The sequence below is a fragment of the Fringilla coelebs genome (assembly GCF_963513975.1).
Source record: "Fringilla coelebs genome assembly, chromosome: 8".
Classification (NCBI taxonomy): Eukaryota; Metazoa; Chordata; class Aves; order Passeriformes; family Fringillidae; genus Fringilla; species Fringilla coelebs.
In genome coordinates this window covers 32065653-32080144 of record NC_140066.1, presented here as the reverse complement: position 1 = coordinate 32080144, position 14492 = coordinate 32065653, and the positions used below count along the sequence as shown (strand labels likewise).

The window sequence follows — 14492 nt, the reverse complement described above, 5'->3', positions numbered from 1 at the left end:
GTTCAAGCAGCTGCAGAATTGCCTCTCCAACATACACTTACCAATGATAAAGATTACTGAACACATAATATCTCTTCATTCTTACCACATTTTAATAAAAGGCTTTGTGGTGGGAAATACACTCAACTCAGCCACGCTAATCTTATGTCAGCGATGGAGAAAACTGCTCTCATAATTTAGATCTATATACTCTGGGACATCATTCTGCTCCAATAAATTAGGTGTGAGCTGCAGCACCATAACTCAGAGCTTATACAAGCAGTGCCAGGTAAGAGGAAAACCCCAGGACTCTCCCCTGGCTTGGAACTAAAGCTTATACCCACAAACATCTAATATTCTCTTCCAACATGAAAGAAGGAGCAAAATCAGCTCACAATTTCATTCATCTCATCACCCAACCTGTTTCCAATATATTCTTCTGTACAATTAGGCAATTTGAAGTTACCACTTTCAAAGAAATTCCATAGAAACAACCTAGCGGTTCTCAATTGTCAGTTCTTAGAAACAGAACTGTTGCTGAAAGCAACAAACTTTCCTGGCCAAAAAACCCTAAAGAAGCTTACAGTAATCAAGTTATTTTACAGATGAAAAAAAGTTCTATCAGACATGACATTAAAAAAACTAGAGATCAGCTTCTCAAGACAGAGAAAGGAACCTCTACAGACACCTAAGTTAGTAAAACTAATTAAATCAGGTCGATGAAGTCTCAAAAAGCCACCTAAACATCTGTCAGGATACAGCACAAACTGGGGGTACCTGATCAAACCATGAGACCAAGACTGAGAACCGCCTCAAAGCCAAAAGAAGAGTGACTGTACTGTCCCACTTCACTGGGATACAACAAAATAAATATTTACTATACAAAGGTCTGCACTGGGGAACAGATGCCCCTCTGAATCACAGTGTTCTGGAACCTTGAATATGCCTCACTCTGCTGACAGTCCTGCTGTGACTCTGAATGTTCTCAGGTGGCTCCCAAGATGAGGAAGGGCCACAAGCTCACAATTTTATCTCCAGAAGAAAATTTCTAACATTCTGTAAGTCAGAAATTCAGACTCCTCCAGCAAAAATCAGGCTCACAGTCCAGAAGAAAAAGAGCAACCCCAAAGCACAGAAAGGACAGCTTTTTACAAAAGGGGCACTGTGTTTATGTGAACTTACAGGAGGAGTGGATGCTTGGAAAGCTTTTTCTGCCTTCAGAGACCAGGTCTGGGTCACCTGTGCAGTGCATTTCAGAGTTCATTACTCCATCTGGAAAGCAGCGGTAAAAGAAATCGGGACGCGGTCTACAAAAAACACCATGGATATTAAAAATACAAGAGCTGTAGTAACAAATCAACCTCACAGTGATTATCACATTTACTGCTTATCACACACATGCAGCCTACTCTTGCCCAGAGTGATCACTTTTGCACAAACTGTAATGACTCCCAAATTTTCACAGGTCTTGCCAAAACACCCAGCTCAGAATATCCAAAAATCAGCCTCCAAAATCTAAGCCAGCCTTGATGCTGTCTGTCTCAGTGCATTGAGCAAACCTCTGAGTTTCTCCTGACCTGCTGTGAGCTGGGCCTGTAGGTTTGACTGGTGTCACACTGATCCTGAGCTCACAAATCACATGGAGAAGAAAAGTGAGTGATCCAGATTCAGAGACAAGCTGACAGCAAAATACTTGGCTTGGAGTGCAGGAAAAATGAGCTTATTCCTGTCTAAAGAAGTGGGTGTAGTCTTAATTATTTTAAAAGCACTCATCAAATAAAAGTCCCAGGTGCCATAACTGCCAGGGCACCAGCTCTGCAGCAGAGAGGGTTCATCAGAAACCAAACACAAATATTGTTTCCTCAATGCTGCAAAACATCCCAGCAACAAAAGCAGCACTGGACCCTGTCAAACAGTGTATGAGCTTAAGTCAAATGCGTATTTTTCAGCTGAAATTATTAAACATTTTGATAAAGAGACAAAAAAATACCTAAAACATATTTTCTGAGCTCTTCATTCAAAATAATGCTTCCCTAAAGAAATGCTCTACTTAGGAATGCATGTACTGCTTAGCTCCCAGGTTTGTTTTGGGACACACAATCCCTGGCCACAGAATATGCTTCTCACAAGATGATTCCTCTTTAATCAGACAAGGGGCACTGGCATCCCACTTGCTGTGGCTCTCCCCTCCCGTGCTGCCAGTTTAATGAGCTGATTCCAGCTCCCACCACTCCTCCCTGAGCCCTCTCTGGCTGGGTCTGCCAGCCAGCCAAGCAAGCAGCAGAACACACGGATCCCTGCCACAGTGGGGAGGTGACACCTGATGAAGGTGTGCAACACCTGCCCCAGGCAGGGACAGCTCCCCAGGGCCCCTCTGATCCCCATGCTCTGCAGCAGCCCCTCTCTGTTTGCTGGGGTTTGCTGCAGTCAGTCTGTCCCCACTCCTCTCAAGGTAAACCCATCCTTTAGGACATGACAGGACTTACCTTCCCACTATTAATTTAATAGTATTGGTGCAGACACCATTCAGGGCTAGAGCCAAGGAAACAGCTACAAAACACAACGAACAAAGAGAACAATAATAACCTGAGTACCAAGCAATAAACTGCAGCGTTACAGCATTTGATTTGCAGACTGTAACCACTGCTGGACTGGAAACTGAATTATCTTCTGTTTAGCCCACTGTTTTTCCTGTCAACCAGACTAAGGACAGACCTCAGAGCACTGTAATCATCATTACTTACTTTGTTCTTATCTCCCTACACAAAGCCAGTTTTCCCACCATGCCATTTGCATGGGCATAAGTCAATAAAGGGTAACAAATTAAAGAATGAATTATTGTGCGTTTGTAAATTTTGAGTTTTGTAATTTACCAGATTAAACTCTCATGCTCTTTATGTCAAGCAGAATTCCTATGTAGATCAATACACAAGATATATCTATATATCTACACACACATGCAAGTATATATATATATATATATGTGTGTGTGTGTGTGTGTGTGTGTGTGATGCAATGAAACACTTCCAGGCTAAAGCATTGCCTTTTGGCCAAAACTACAACTGGATGACTTTATTTCTCTTTCAAAAGGATTTGGATGTTTGGATTAAATATTTCAGTGTTTTCCCCTCACATTTGCTCCCATGATTAGCTTTTTTTTTTCTTAATACAATTGGGCAGCAAGAAGGAACTGTCCTACTAGGTGAGAATTAATCATCTCTTCTATTTGTGCTTGCATGCCAAGTCCCCAGACTTTCCAAAGAACCTCATCTCAAGCCTGTGGAGATCTCTGCCTTGATTTCACTGGCACTTGGATCCTGCACACTCACACATTTTAGATTAAAAATGATTTAATTTTGCAGTCCAAACCGTAGCTCCCTGTTGCAAACCAGGAGCCAACGAATTTTATTTCCCATCAGAAATAAAATTATCAGGCAAATGTCCGATTTCCAGCAGAACATTTACAGTTATATAGCTTTGATTATAACAGCCACTGAGCTATTTTCTCCTTGGGCTGCTGCCCCAAATGCTGCACTTCAGCAGCACTCATCCTGTCTCCATAAAACCTTTGCCTGAGGATATTACAGATCATAAAAATGTGTTATAGGATCTAGTTTTTAAAGTCAAAAAAAAAAAAAAAATGGGACCTTCATCAAAGCAAAAATAAGGGTTTTCTCAGAATATAACAATAGCTGCCAGCAAAAATGAAAGAACAAGTCAATCCTAGAGACACCCATGCTGTTAAATAAACCCTTCTTCTTTCAACACCTGTGTTCACAATGACCACTCAATCCTGTGCTCTGCTTTTCCCCTCCATTGTTTTATCTCCATTTTTTATGAAAATTGAATGGGAAAATTTTTCATAAAATCAAATGCATATGACCAGCAATGCCACAGAACTTCACTGCCTTTCTTAAAAAACATACCTGCTTCTGAAGACTGGCAGTAAGTTCAGTCTTTTTGTTGAGTGAAAGATTCATATTGCCCATCTAAAGTCACATAATCCAGTCAGTGAGAGATTCAGGCACTCCCAGGGGAAGGCTTACAGGCACCTAAATTAACTCCTCCTTACTGCAGGTGCATTGAATCCCCTTCTCTCTATTAATGCCTACATGAGGGGCAAAGCATTTTCATCTCTTTTTCCCCTTTTCTCTCCTCCATGCATCATCCACCTTTTGGGGGACTCCCTGATCATTCTTTATGGACATTCTGTGCCAGATCTCAGCAAATCAGAGGCTCACCACCCCTAATGAACCTTCAGATCACCAGATACTGAACTTTATTAGAGTACAGGGCTCTTGAGCTGGTAAATAAGTGGCAAATAAGCCACAAGAAGTTCCACATTTATGGCACAAACTGAACAGAACATCAGGGTTGGTGTTTTCTTAGTCTGGGCTGCAAGGGGAATGCTGGGGAAGCTGGCAATTTTCTCCTCATGTTATAGAGGGAATGACAACAGAAGGCAAAACAGCAGGGAAAAAAAATAAATAATGTCTTTTTAGAAGAAAAAGGTGAAAGTAAGTGATGGAGAAACTGAGCCCAAGCTCCTCTCCTGCTCACACAACAGGAAGGGAGGCTCAGAACTGGCTGTGTGTGTCTCATGAACGAGGAGTTATTTCCACTGAATGGACTTGTCAGTGAAGTGTCACTCTAAGGCATTTCAGAACTCACAACAAATGACTGACAGCAGTCAAAACAAACCCAGGATCATTTCACACTTGTGTGAGAGCAGCTAGAGAAAGAATAATCCATGGGAATTAAGCCTTGCCTAAATTTTTTTTTCCAATTACTCAGTGCCATTTACATCCTACCTAGTTAAGGCAAGGCTGAGAATTGCTTTGATTTTACCATGTAAGGGGCAATAAATAAAGTGCAAATTAGCCAGTAAAACAGAATTATGAATATTTAAATAAAGGCCAACAAAAACATTTGCAGTTCTTAGTGCTTCAAGGTATCCCTTGCCAGTGAAAGTGCTTGAATCAATATTGGTCTCTGGCAATATCTATATATAAAAAGGATCTGAGCACGTATCACTGTAAGATTTCAAGAGATAGGCACAGCCAGAATTAGCTGGAACAGCTTAAAACTTACCCTTCTCCATTGTCCTGTGCTCCAATTTCCTGCCTACAAGTGTAATTAGACCTCACTTATAGCCCAGCCACTACTGCTCACAGTCCAGGATTAAGTGCACAGCTAATTCCATTGGCAGTTAAGGATGAAACAACAGCTTCTAATTAGAAAAACTGAGCCAAGAGCACGGATTTTGCAATGGGTAACAGCAAATTGCAGGAGAAGATCAGAGAAAACAATGAGAGGAGTAATTTCCTACACTAAGCAGCAGAGTCACACAGGACTCTCCAGTCAAAGCCTTGATTTAGAATAGCTGCAAGTGTAAATAAGAGGTAGGTAATAGATTAGGTGTGACAGAAAAAATAAACATCTGAGCAGCCTCTCAGATGGGCTTGTCCTTGCTGATCAAATTCCTGTCCTTGCTGGCTAGATTGTGTGACACTGACATGTTTTCTGAAAAATCCTTTCCTTAGGATTTTTCCTCCTGAGAAGCTGAGAGGCCTCAGGAACAAAATGCAAACAATGATTGTCTGCTGCTGTGGGATGCAGCAGGTGGATCTGGGATTGGGCTCATGTGGTTGTTTCTCATTAATGGCCAATCACAGTCCAGCTGTCCAGACTGTCTCAGTCAGAGACAAACCTTTGTTATTCATTCCTTTTCTATTCTTAGCCAGCCTTCTGATGAAATCCTTCCTTCTATTCCTTTAGTATTGTTTTAACATAATATATATCATAAAATAATAAATCAAGCCTTCTGAAACATAGAGTCAACATTCTCATCTCTTCCCTCATCCTGTGACCCCTGTGATCACTGTCACAATTGTGGAATTAGGGCACAGAATTTGTGCATCTACAAACTCACACAAACCCAAAGGCTCGTGTGAGATGCCCTCAAACTGCTCTGCAAACGACTCTAATGGGCTGTAATGGAGACAGGTTTTCCTCAAGGCTTGGAGTACACTTGGAATCAATCTCTGAGAGCCATCAGACACTTTTCCTCCTTGAAGAATGACATACATTACCTAAGAAAGCCTCTTTAATTTCGGTCTTGTCTGTTCGACGGATTATTTTCACCACAAAAATGACTGCGAGCGGCGTGAGGAAGGAAATTGCCTGTGAGAGATAACAAACACCGTGTGTGAGAGCATCAATCCCTCCTCAGCCCCTCTGATTAATAATTAGCTGCAGCCAGCTCCATTTAAACTGAATGATCTTTATCAAACTCCTGACCTTAAGCAAAGTGGGACGATTTGTCTTTGCAACTCCGGGGTGACGAGCACATTAATATTCCAGCACAGCCCTCAGCTATAATTGATTTGTAATTGCCCAGAGATGCATTGAAAATGTCAGCTCCTCCAATGAAAAACGGTCCATAAGGTCCACAAAAGTCCAAAATACAGATTTTGGACAGTTTTTCCTCAGGGTGCATTGCTGAGGAAGGCAGCCCAGGCTGAGGGTTCAGTGAGCCCCCACTCAACACACCAGCCTGCAGCACCAACCTCCTGGCATTTTAAAATGCTCTTTATCTCACTTTTTGTTTTCTTTCCAACTGTCATGCTTGAATGCATTGTGTCTTTATGATTCTTTTGTTTACAAGTGTTCAGACGTGGAGCAAACTGCTGGGTTTTGTTCAAACTCAGAAAAACAACACCTGAGCATCTACAGGTTTAGTCACTGGTTAAACAGAATATCCTGTAATTGTCAGTGCTGGAGGACAGGAATCCTCCTACCAGGAACCTGAAATGGCATCTGTGCCTCAGTGCACACATTTTATTCTCTTTTAAAAAAGTGAAAATTACTGGTTGATGTTTGGGTTGGTTTGTTTGTTTGTTTTAACAAGGCAAAAATGAAGTTGTAAATGGCACAAGGGGTGCCAGGTCTTAAGTAAGATTGTTTTCATTGAAGCTGAACTTGGCCTTACTTCTTAAACAGCCCCAGTAACAGAAAAGCCAGACCAGACCAATATATTATGGCAAAATACACGTGACTCAATCTTCTTTTTATACCACAGCTAAATCCCAATCCTCACTTTATCATTTCAGACAATCTGAGTAGGAAACAACACGAGAGTGGGCTATGTTTGTAATTTTGGCTGTGCATCTTCCACCAGATTGTCCTTGCCTGCATCTCCAAAATACTACCTCAGTGAACGATGCAAATTAAAACAAAGGCTGGAGTCTGCTCCCTTTTTCTACATTTAGGAAGGCAGGCAGCAGAATTTGTGCAAAAAGAGGAGTCACTTCCACTTAAAATCTCCCCCTGTCTATGTGTGAAATTCAAGTTTGGATGCCAGTGCCACGTTACTGCTCCAGAAATATTCACTTCTCTCTGTCCTCATCAACAATTTAATTTTTGCTTTCAGAGACAGTGTGAAATTAAAAAAAAAAAAAAAGTTTGAAGCAAATCCTAGAATTTCTAGTTTCATTCTTAAAAATAAGTATTGCCACCAGGAAAAACAAAAAATCTGCATTCCAGGACTGAAGAACATGTAGAAATATAGCCAAGGCTGCCAGGCTTATAGTGGGGGTTTAATGGAGTCAGAAATCTTTTGAACAAGCAGGAGCATCAGAAATCATCAACAAAGAATAGCATTCAAGTGGCAGCTTGTTCCAAACCACTTCCCCATCCATCTTCAGAAATCTGGTAAAACTGCAGATTCCCTCATATTTTACAAGCATGTGAATTTTTTAGGGAGATGAACTATTCATGTTCATGGTGTATTGCTGCTCCTTACACAAAAGCATTAACTGCAAGGTGCTTTTTATTCTGCAGCAAAATGCACACACCAAGAAATTTTGGCTTGTGACAGACTCCTTTTATTTATTTCGCAAAAAAAGTTTCTCTATGGCTCATATCTGAAACAGATTTGGCAACATTCTAATGAGCAATTCTCTCCTCAGATGCACCTCAGCTCTGTTTCCTTTCCCAGCAGTGAAATACTCCAGCATTGCCAGCCTTTTGTGAAACATGGACAAAATCTCTGTCATTTATTATTCATCCTGGCAAGGCTGAAGTTACAGGGACACAATTCCACTTTTCCAAGGGAAAGCTGGCAGTTACCTGCAGTTTCCAAGACAAGGAATATCTTTTGATAGAGAGACAGAACCAGGCCCAGCTCATTCCAGTTTTTTCTCCCCGTGCAGGAGTCAGCTTTGTCTAATTTGGATGTGCATTCACAACATTTCTCTTGAATTCATAGCAAATAAAACAATCCAGCAATTCATAAAGTCTTAGAGTTTGCTTTCTGACAAGCCATGGCCATAATTTCAATATCAGACTACAGCAGTGGCAGCAAATTCTTTCCATAATGAAAGCTTGTGAGCAATGCTAGAGCCAGATATTTATTCTTTTAAATTTAAGAAAATAAGAGAGAATATAGAAATTACCCATGTCTCTTAAGATAAGAAGCTGTTGACTGTTTAAAATCTGAGCCAGAAAGAGAACACAGGCCATACAATTGTTACTGACACAGAGCTGCCTCAAAATTCCACCCACCACAAACTTTGCCAAAATCTGCTATGGGAACATTTTAGATGGGAATTATTTTTATGGGAATATATTATAATTATATCCCAGAATTGTGCTTCCCAGTGCCTACTGCCTGGGGAAGGACAGGATGGACTAATGATTATCCCAACTGGTTTCAAAACTCATTTCCCCACTGCAGCAAAACCCTGGATGATGATTCACTCTTGGTTCTTGAACTCCTCAATTACTAACAGATCAGAGGAACCATGTAGCAAAGTAATGCTGAGCAGGAGGAAAAAACCAAACAATTAAACTCAGTCTTTCCCAGCACTGTTTGGCTTGGGGGTTGTTTTGTTTGTTTGTTGTTTGATTTTTAAGTTTTTTACACAGCTGTCTTCCATTTCAGGAAAAACATATATTTTCATCCATCCAAGATGATAAAGTCCAAAATAGAGCTGCTTCTTCATGCAATATAAACAAAATGTTTCTTGTTTATAAAGGCAAATTTAAAAATCAGGCCTTCAGCCTCTGTCTTAGATAAATGGTTGCCTCATATGCAGGAGGTGCCTTTAAACTGTTCCTTAATTAAAATTTTATTATAAATTAAGGATAAAGCAGTTATAAAAAAGCTGAATAGAAATCATATAGTTGAATTGCTATTAATCTGAATTCAAGTTTGAGAAGTAAAACCCTGGGTTCACTGAAGACTCAGGAAAAGATGACTTTGAGGCAGCTGTTGGAAAGACTGAACTACCACTTTTACAGCCTGAACTACACCCATAATTTCAGCATTTCTGAGCTGCTCTGTTGTACTGCAGTCATAGATAGAGATTATCATGATTATTAATCATTGCCAGTCAGGGCTATCAAAATTATGAAGGTTGATAACCAAATTCAGCCATCCAGTCTGCATGTGCTGAGCAGGGAAGAGCAGTGACAGCAGGGCAGCTCTGTGATATATTTAGTGTTGGCAGAAGCGAAACCAAAGGTTTTGCCTCTAGGGAAAAGAAAAAGACTGTTCAGAGTCCAGTATCTCTCTGCCTAACATGACTAGAACAAATTGGATCTCAAAATTTAAGCACTTAACCTTCTAAGAGCATGGCAAGGTTTTGTCAGGTCACCCAACCAGCTAATTGAAAAAACTCCTCATTTCTCTCACATCCCTCTCAGCTAACACTGCTCTCGATCCTAAACTGAAAAATCAACATTCATAAATTCAATCATCTGATAATGCTGCTTTTTAAAGACCTCCCATCATTTGCTACATTTTGGACAACACTGGCTGGGATAATAACTGCTTTTGGGATTAAAGGAACTTCCTCTACTTGTGAAATATTTCCTGCTGCTTATCAAAGGAACATTTACTCAGTTTGCAGCCATCAGATGACCCAGGGGCCTTTGGTACTTACAAACATGAGCCGTGTGGGGATGTTGTCTGATTGCACCAAGGGATTTTTGTACAGCCAGATCTCCTCTGGCTGGATCACTCGCTGGAATGGATCCAAAAATTCTGTAAAACTGAAAAAAACAATGAAAGATACAAATTTTTCACAATTTGAAGTGATGACCAATGACTCCTAGAAGAGTTCTGCTCATTTAGAACTTCCCCCAAATTTGACTATGACATAGCATGCATGAATTATCCTTATTAATAAATCAATATCCTTATTAATAACTTGCTACACTGCCATCCTACCTCGCTGCATTTTAGAAAGGCAAACTTTATAAATACACCCTTCAGAAAATGGGTTTTAAAAGTCTACACCTTTGAAGATGTCCTACAACTTTATAAAAGTTTCCTAAACACTACTGTGGAGAATAAATTTTTCTTTTTTTTTTTTTTGGCAAAAGTATGCAAATAACACTGTGAGATTAAATAAATCATGTAGCCATTTATTATCAATTTAAAATCATGTAATCCAGCCTTTTGTAATCATTGTTTGTAATTCTTGAAAAAAAAATAATATAAGAAATGTAAAAATATTAAATGCCTTTCAAATGTCGAGATTCGGACTTTGAAGCACGACAGTTGCATTTGCAGGGTCACAAAGCAAAAGAAAGAAGCAGCCCAGAAAATTTCTTCTACTGATAGAAAAAAAGAGATAACTTTAGAGAATATCTCCAAAGGAGACTTACTCCTAAAACAGGATGGGCTGTCGAGCTGAAGAAGAATCTAAGTCTACCAGAAATGTTTCATTCTACCAAAACAGTTTTTATTTCATTATTGTGTCTATTAGCCCTCTTACAAAGCAAAAACAAAAAAAAAAACAAACTCAAAAGAACAGAAAACCAAAAAAAAATCCACCCAAACAAACACACTAAAAAACCTCATCATTCTGTAATTATGTTATTTTGCAATTAAGAGCATCAAAATAAAATGCTGAGGCCCCATTGTTCTGTAGGAAGCAATTTGTGTGGGTATCTTTTGTCATGCACTGAAAGAAAAAGCAAGAATTGCGATCTGTGGCTGCAGCTGGAAGTTTCCTGAAGCTTCTCATGACTACCTAAATTGTCTCACTTGATTTAAACCATGCTCCTTTTTCCACAGAGCCCTTCAGTGCTCTTTTACTTTTCCTGGCTTTGAATTAACATCAGACAGCCTGGGAAGGTTGGTTTTTGCTCTCCACTGCTCGTTTCAGGTCTGGTGACAAACCAGGGCTTGGGGAGTGGGTGCTGAGCGAGGACACAGGAACAGTTTTCTGCAGGTTGGTCTCACCTGACAAACCAGAGCCAGAACTCAGAGATGTAGCAGCCCAAAGCTTTATTTACTGGAGGTTTTCCGAAGCCAAGGGCTTTAAACCTCTCCAAACCCAGGTTTTACATCAGTAGCAGGCACATCAGGCGGCTTTGTAAAGAGAAAAAGCCCAAAGCAATTTGCAGAGCAGAGTGAAATTAAACCATGCTCACACATGCAGCTCTCCCCAGGGAAGACAAACCTCAAAAAGCTCAGCTGGGTCAGCAATTTCCTCAAGAGGAGCAAGCCACTGCCTCTGCCCATGGCAGGGAGAGGAACCAGGGCATCTTCAAAGGGCTCTTCCACCCCAAACCCTCCTCTGACCCCTTTACCTGAGCACACTCAGACTCCCTGAGCTCCTCTTCCTCTCCTTTCCTGGGATAATTACATATCCTCTGAACAGAGAGAGACATGGTTCTCCCAGGAAAACCTTGGGAAGCTGTGTAGGAGCTGTGGGAAACTTAGAGGAAATAATTCAAACATTTCTTTTCTCTCTTTCTGTAACCACTGTTTATAGACATGGTTCTCCAGAGTGTACTATTCACCAGGAATGTGAGAGAAGATTCCTAAAGGCCAATCAGGTCCACCATTGTTTCTAGAAGAACTGTAGATTTCTAATAAAAAAGTGTCTTTTCATGCCTTCTGGTGATGGAGCCTCTGCATCCCCTTTGGCTGTCCCCAGTGCCCCTCCAGTGATGCTTTCCTAAAGGAAAACAACAAGATTTAAGGACCAAAGAGGGTCAAGCACAGCCTTGTCACTTGTAACAGCATTTCTGTTTCCTCTACTGGCCTACATGGACAGCAAGAATGTTCTGGAAGCTGAAGGAGTCTGGTTTTGCAAGGGGAACATTTACTGCTGTACTCAGCTTCTCCAACCACGAGTCTGAGCCCGCTCTCCCAAGGAAGGGGAACTTCAGAAGGGTCAAAACAATTTGTTTCAGTCTTTTCAAACTGAAAAGGAAGCTTTTTTAAGTTTAAAAGACAATGGCTTGTGCAAGAAATGAAAATAGGAAACATTTCTAAAGAAGAACAGTTCCATATCACCCGTATGAAAAATTCGTTTTCTAGTTTTCAACCAGAAAAATAAAGGTCAACTCCCAGACAATGCAAGCAGGTTTGGTTCCAAATTTCAGCTAAGAGAGTCCTAAAGTATATTATTTGAAGTATTTCTGGTAACTGCAGAGTGCAAACCACACACAAACATCTGTGCTTCAAGGTGCTCCATGTGCACTTCTGGAAAATCTGTCACATTGGATCAGAAATGTAATTAATTTGATGTTCAGACATTTGACATTATGAAGAAATGCCAGCAGAGTTAAAGGTTTGGGGCTCCTCTTAATCTTTTGTTTCCTGCCCCTTTTGATATAAGAAAGCTAAAATTATTGTATTTTCAATCTGAGGAATTTTGAAAAAATCAAATTCAGTTCTCACAAGAAACACACTGGGACACTGCAGATACATACTGTCATAAGGTTTAATGCCTTTAACACGTGCTAAAGAGATGAAAATGTAATAAATAACACAAATAGTATCTGATTTCAGATGAGGACTGATTTTTTTATTAATATATACTCATCTGTACTCATATAATAAATGAGTAATTTCAACAAATCCATCAATGACTGCAATAATTATTATTTTATGCAACAGCAGCACTTTTGTAGCCACTATATTTTAAGTCTGATTATGTTTTAATCTATTTCTTTGATTTGTGTTCTGAATATCTTCCCAATACTGTGTTCAAATTTAGTGCAACATAATGCAAAAAAAAAACCCCAGAAAACAAACAAAAAAAGAAGTTTTCTGAAAGTGGGAAAAATAATTTCAGAATCACTGTTGAAGGAAAAAAAAAAAAAACAGTTGCAGAAGGCAGCAGATGTCTCTGTGAACAATACAGAAATAGAAAGTAAACAGTTAAAGGAAAGAGACTGTAAAAAAAGAAATAACTTTTTTTTTATCTTCCCAAAGAGCTCAACTGCTAATTAAATTTTTATGCCAAGGCTCATAAGAGAACAATTCTCTTCTTTTTTGAAGCATCACCGATGGGTGAGTGGATATGAGATTTCACTAGCTTGAAGGCAATTCCCTTTGTACTCCATTAAACAGTCATGAGGACACACTGGATTCTAAGCTGCCTGACACTTGGATTTATGTTCCCTTGTCCCCACCAAAAGTGCAGTCTATCACTATTCAAAAGTCAGCTCAAGCCTGTTTAAAGGACTGGATGTGATGAGAAATGAATGCAGGCCTTGGATGGAGAAAACTGGTTTTGATCCTTTTGTGTTATGGCCCAAAGCACAACCTCAGCCAGGAAGTGTCCCCTGGCACTTTGCCCTGGTGGGCCAAAAAACTTCCTTTGTTTTAGTACTGAAAAATTTAGTCTTGGCTTTTTGGCCTTTTTTCTTCATTTTTACATATTCACCCAACATTTTTAACAGCTTAGCAAGCAAGATCTCAAACACTTCAGCCTGATGACGTGTCTTCAGGGCATAAAAGCACTTCCATTAACTCCCAGAGCCTTTAACTGTGACTTTCAAAGCGACCCAAGGGAAAGAGGAGCCCAAACTCCATTAAAAACACCAGTGAGCAACAGATGCCCCAGTCCCTGGGGTTGCTTTGGCCATGCTGCTTACAGCTGCACACTGAGTAAAAATGCTGCTCTTTTCCCAGGTCTTCGAGGTACATTAACTTCATTTCCATTTCACAGCGTGCAGCCCTTTAGGATCATTTCGTGCCAGCTCCACATCACAGCCAGAGCCAGGTAACAGCTCACTAAAAGCAGTTTTGTGATGTTATGGACTAATAACTTGGGGATATCTTTTTATGAAGCCATTCACTGATAGTGAAGGAATCAAACAGAGCATAAATATCTTCACAGAGATTTTGACCTGAGTTTCCACAGTGGTTTTCATCCCCCATAAGCAGCAGCAGGATATTGTTTGGCTCCTCACCTTATTGTTTCCACCACTGCCTGGCCCTCAGCTGCAGGAATCACACAGAAAATTTAAATTTCTGCCTGGTCCTGAGCATCAGCTAAAGAGGGGTTGGTTGGTTGGTTGGTGGGTTGGTTGGTGGGTTGGTTGGTGGGTTGGTGGGTTGGTTGGTTAGTTGGTGGGTTGGTTGGTTTGTTGGTTGGTTGGTGGGTTGGTTGGTTGGTTGGTTGGTTGGTTGGTTGGTTGGTTGGTTGGTTGGTTGTTGGGTTGGTTGGTTGGTTGGTTGGTTGGTGGGTTGGTTGGTAGGT

General features: G+C 40.4%; 1 protein-coding gene across 3 annotated transcripts in view; it reads right to left on the bottom strand.

Moving 5' to 3' along the window:
• The window catches only part of PLPP4 (phospholipid phosphatase 4), a gene marked incomplete at both ends in the record, with an annotated part of 40520 nt that overhangs the window by 14412 nt on the left and 11616 nt on the right, over positions 1-14492 (bottom strand). Inside the window, 4 exons of one of the 3 annotated variants that reach the window (XM_084210554.1) lie at positions 1162-1286; positions 2466-2529; positions 6072-6162; positions 9927-10035. In XM_084210554.1, coding sequence (XP_084066680.1) covers positions 1162-1286; positions 2466-2529; positions 6072-6162; positions 9927-10035 — 389 coding nt within the window. The remainder of the gene's footprint in view (positions 1-1161; positions 1287-2465; positions 2530-6071; positions 6163-9926; positions 10036-14492) is intronic. The other 2 variants (XM_084210555.1, XM_084210556.1) reach the window with 2 other exon arrangements.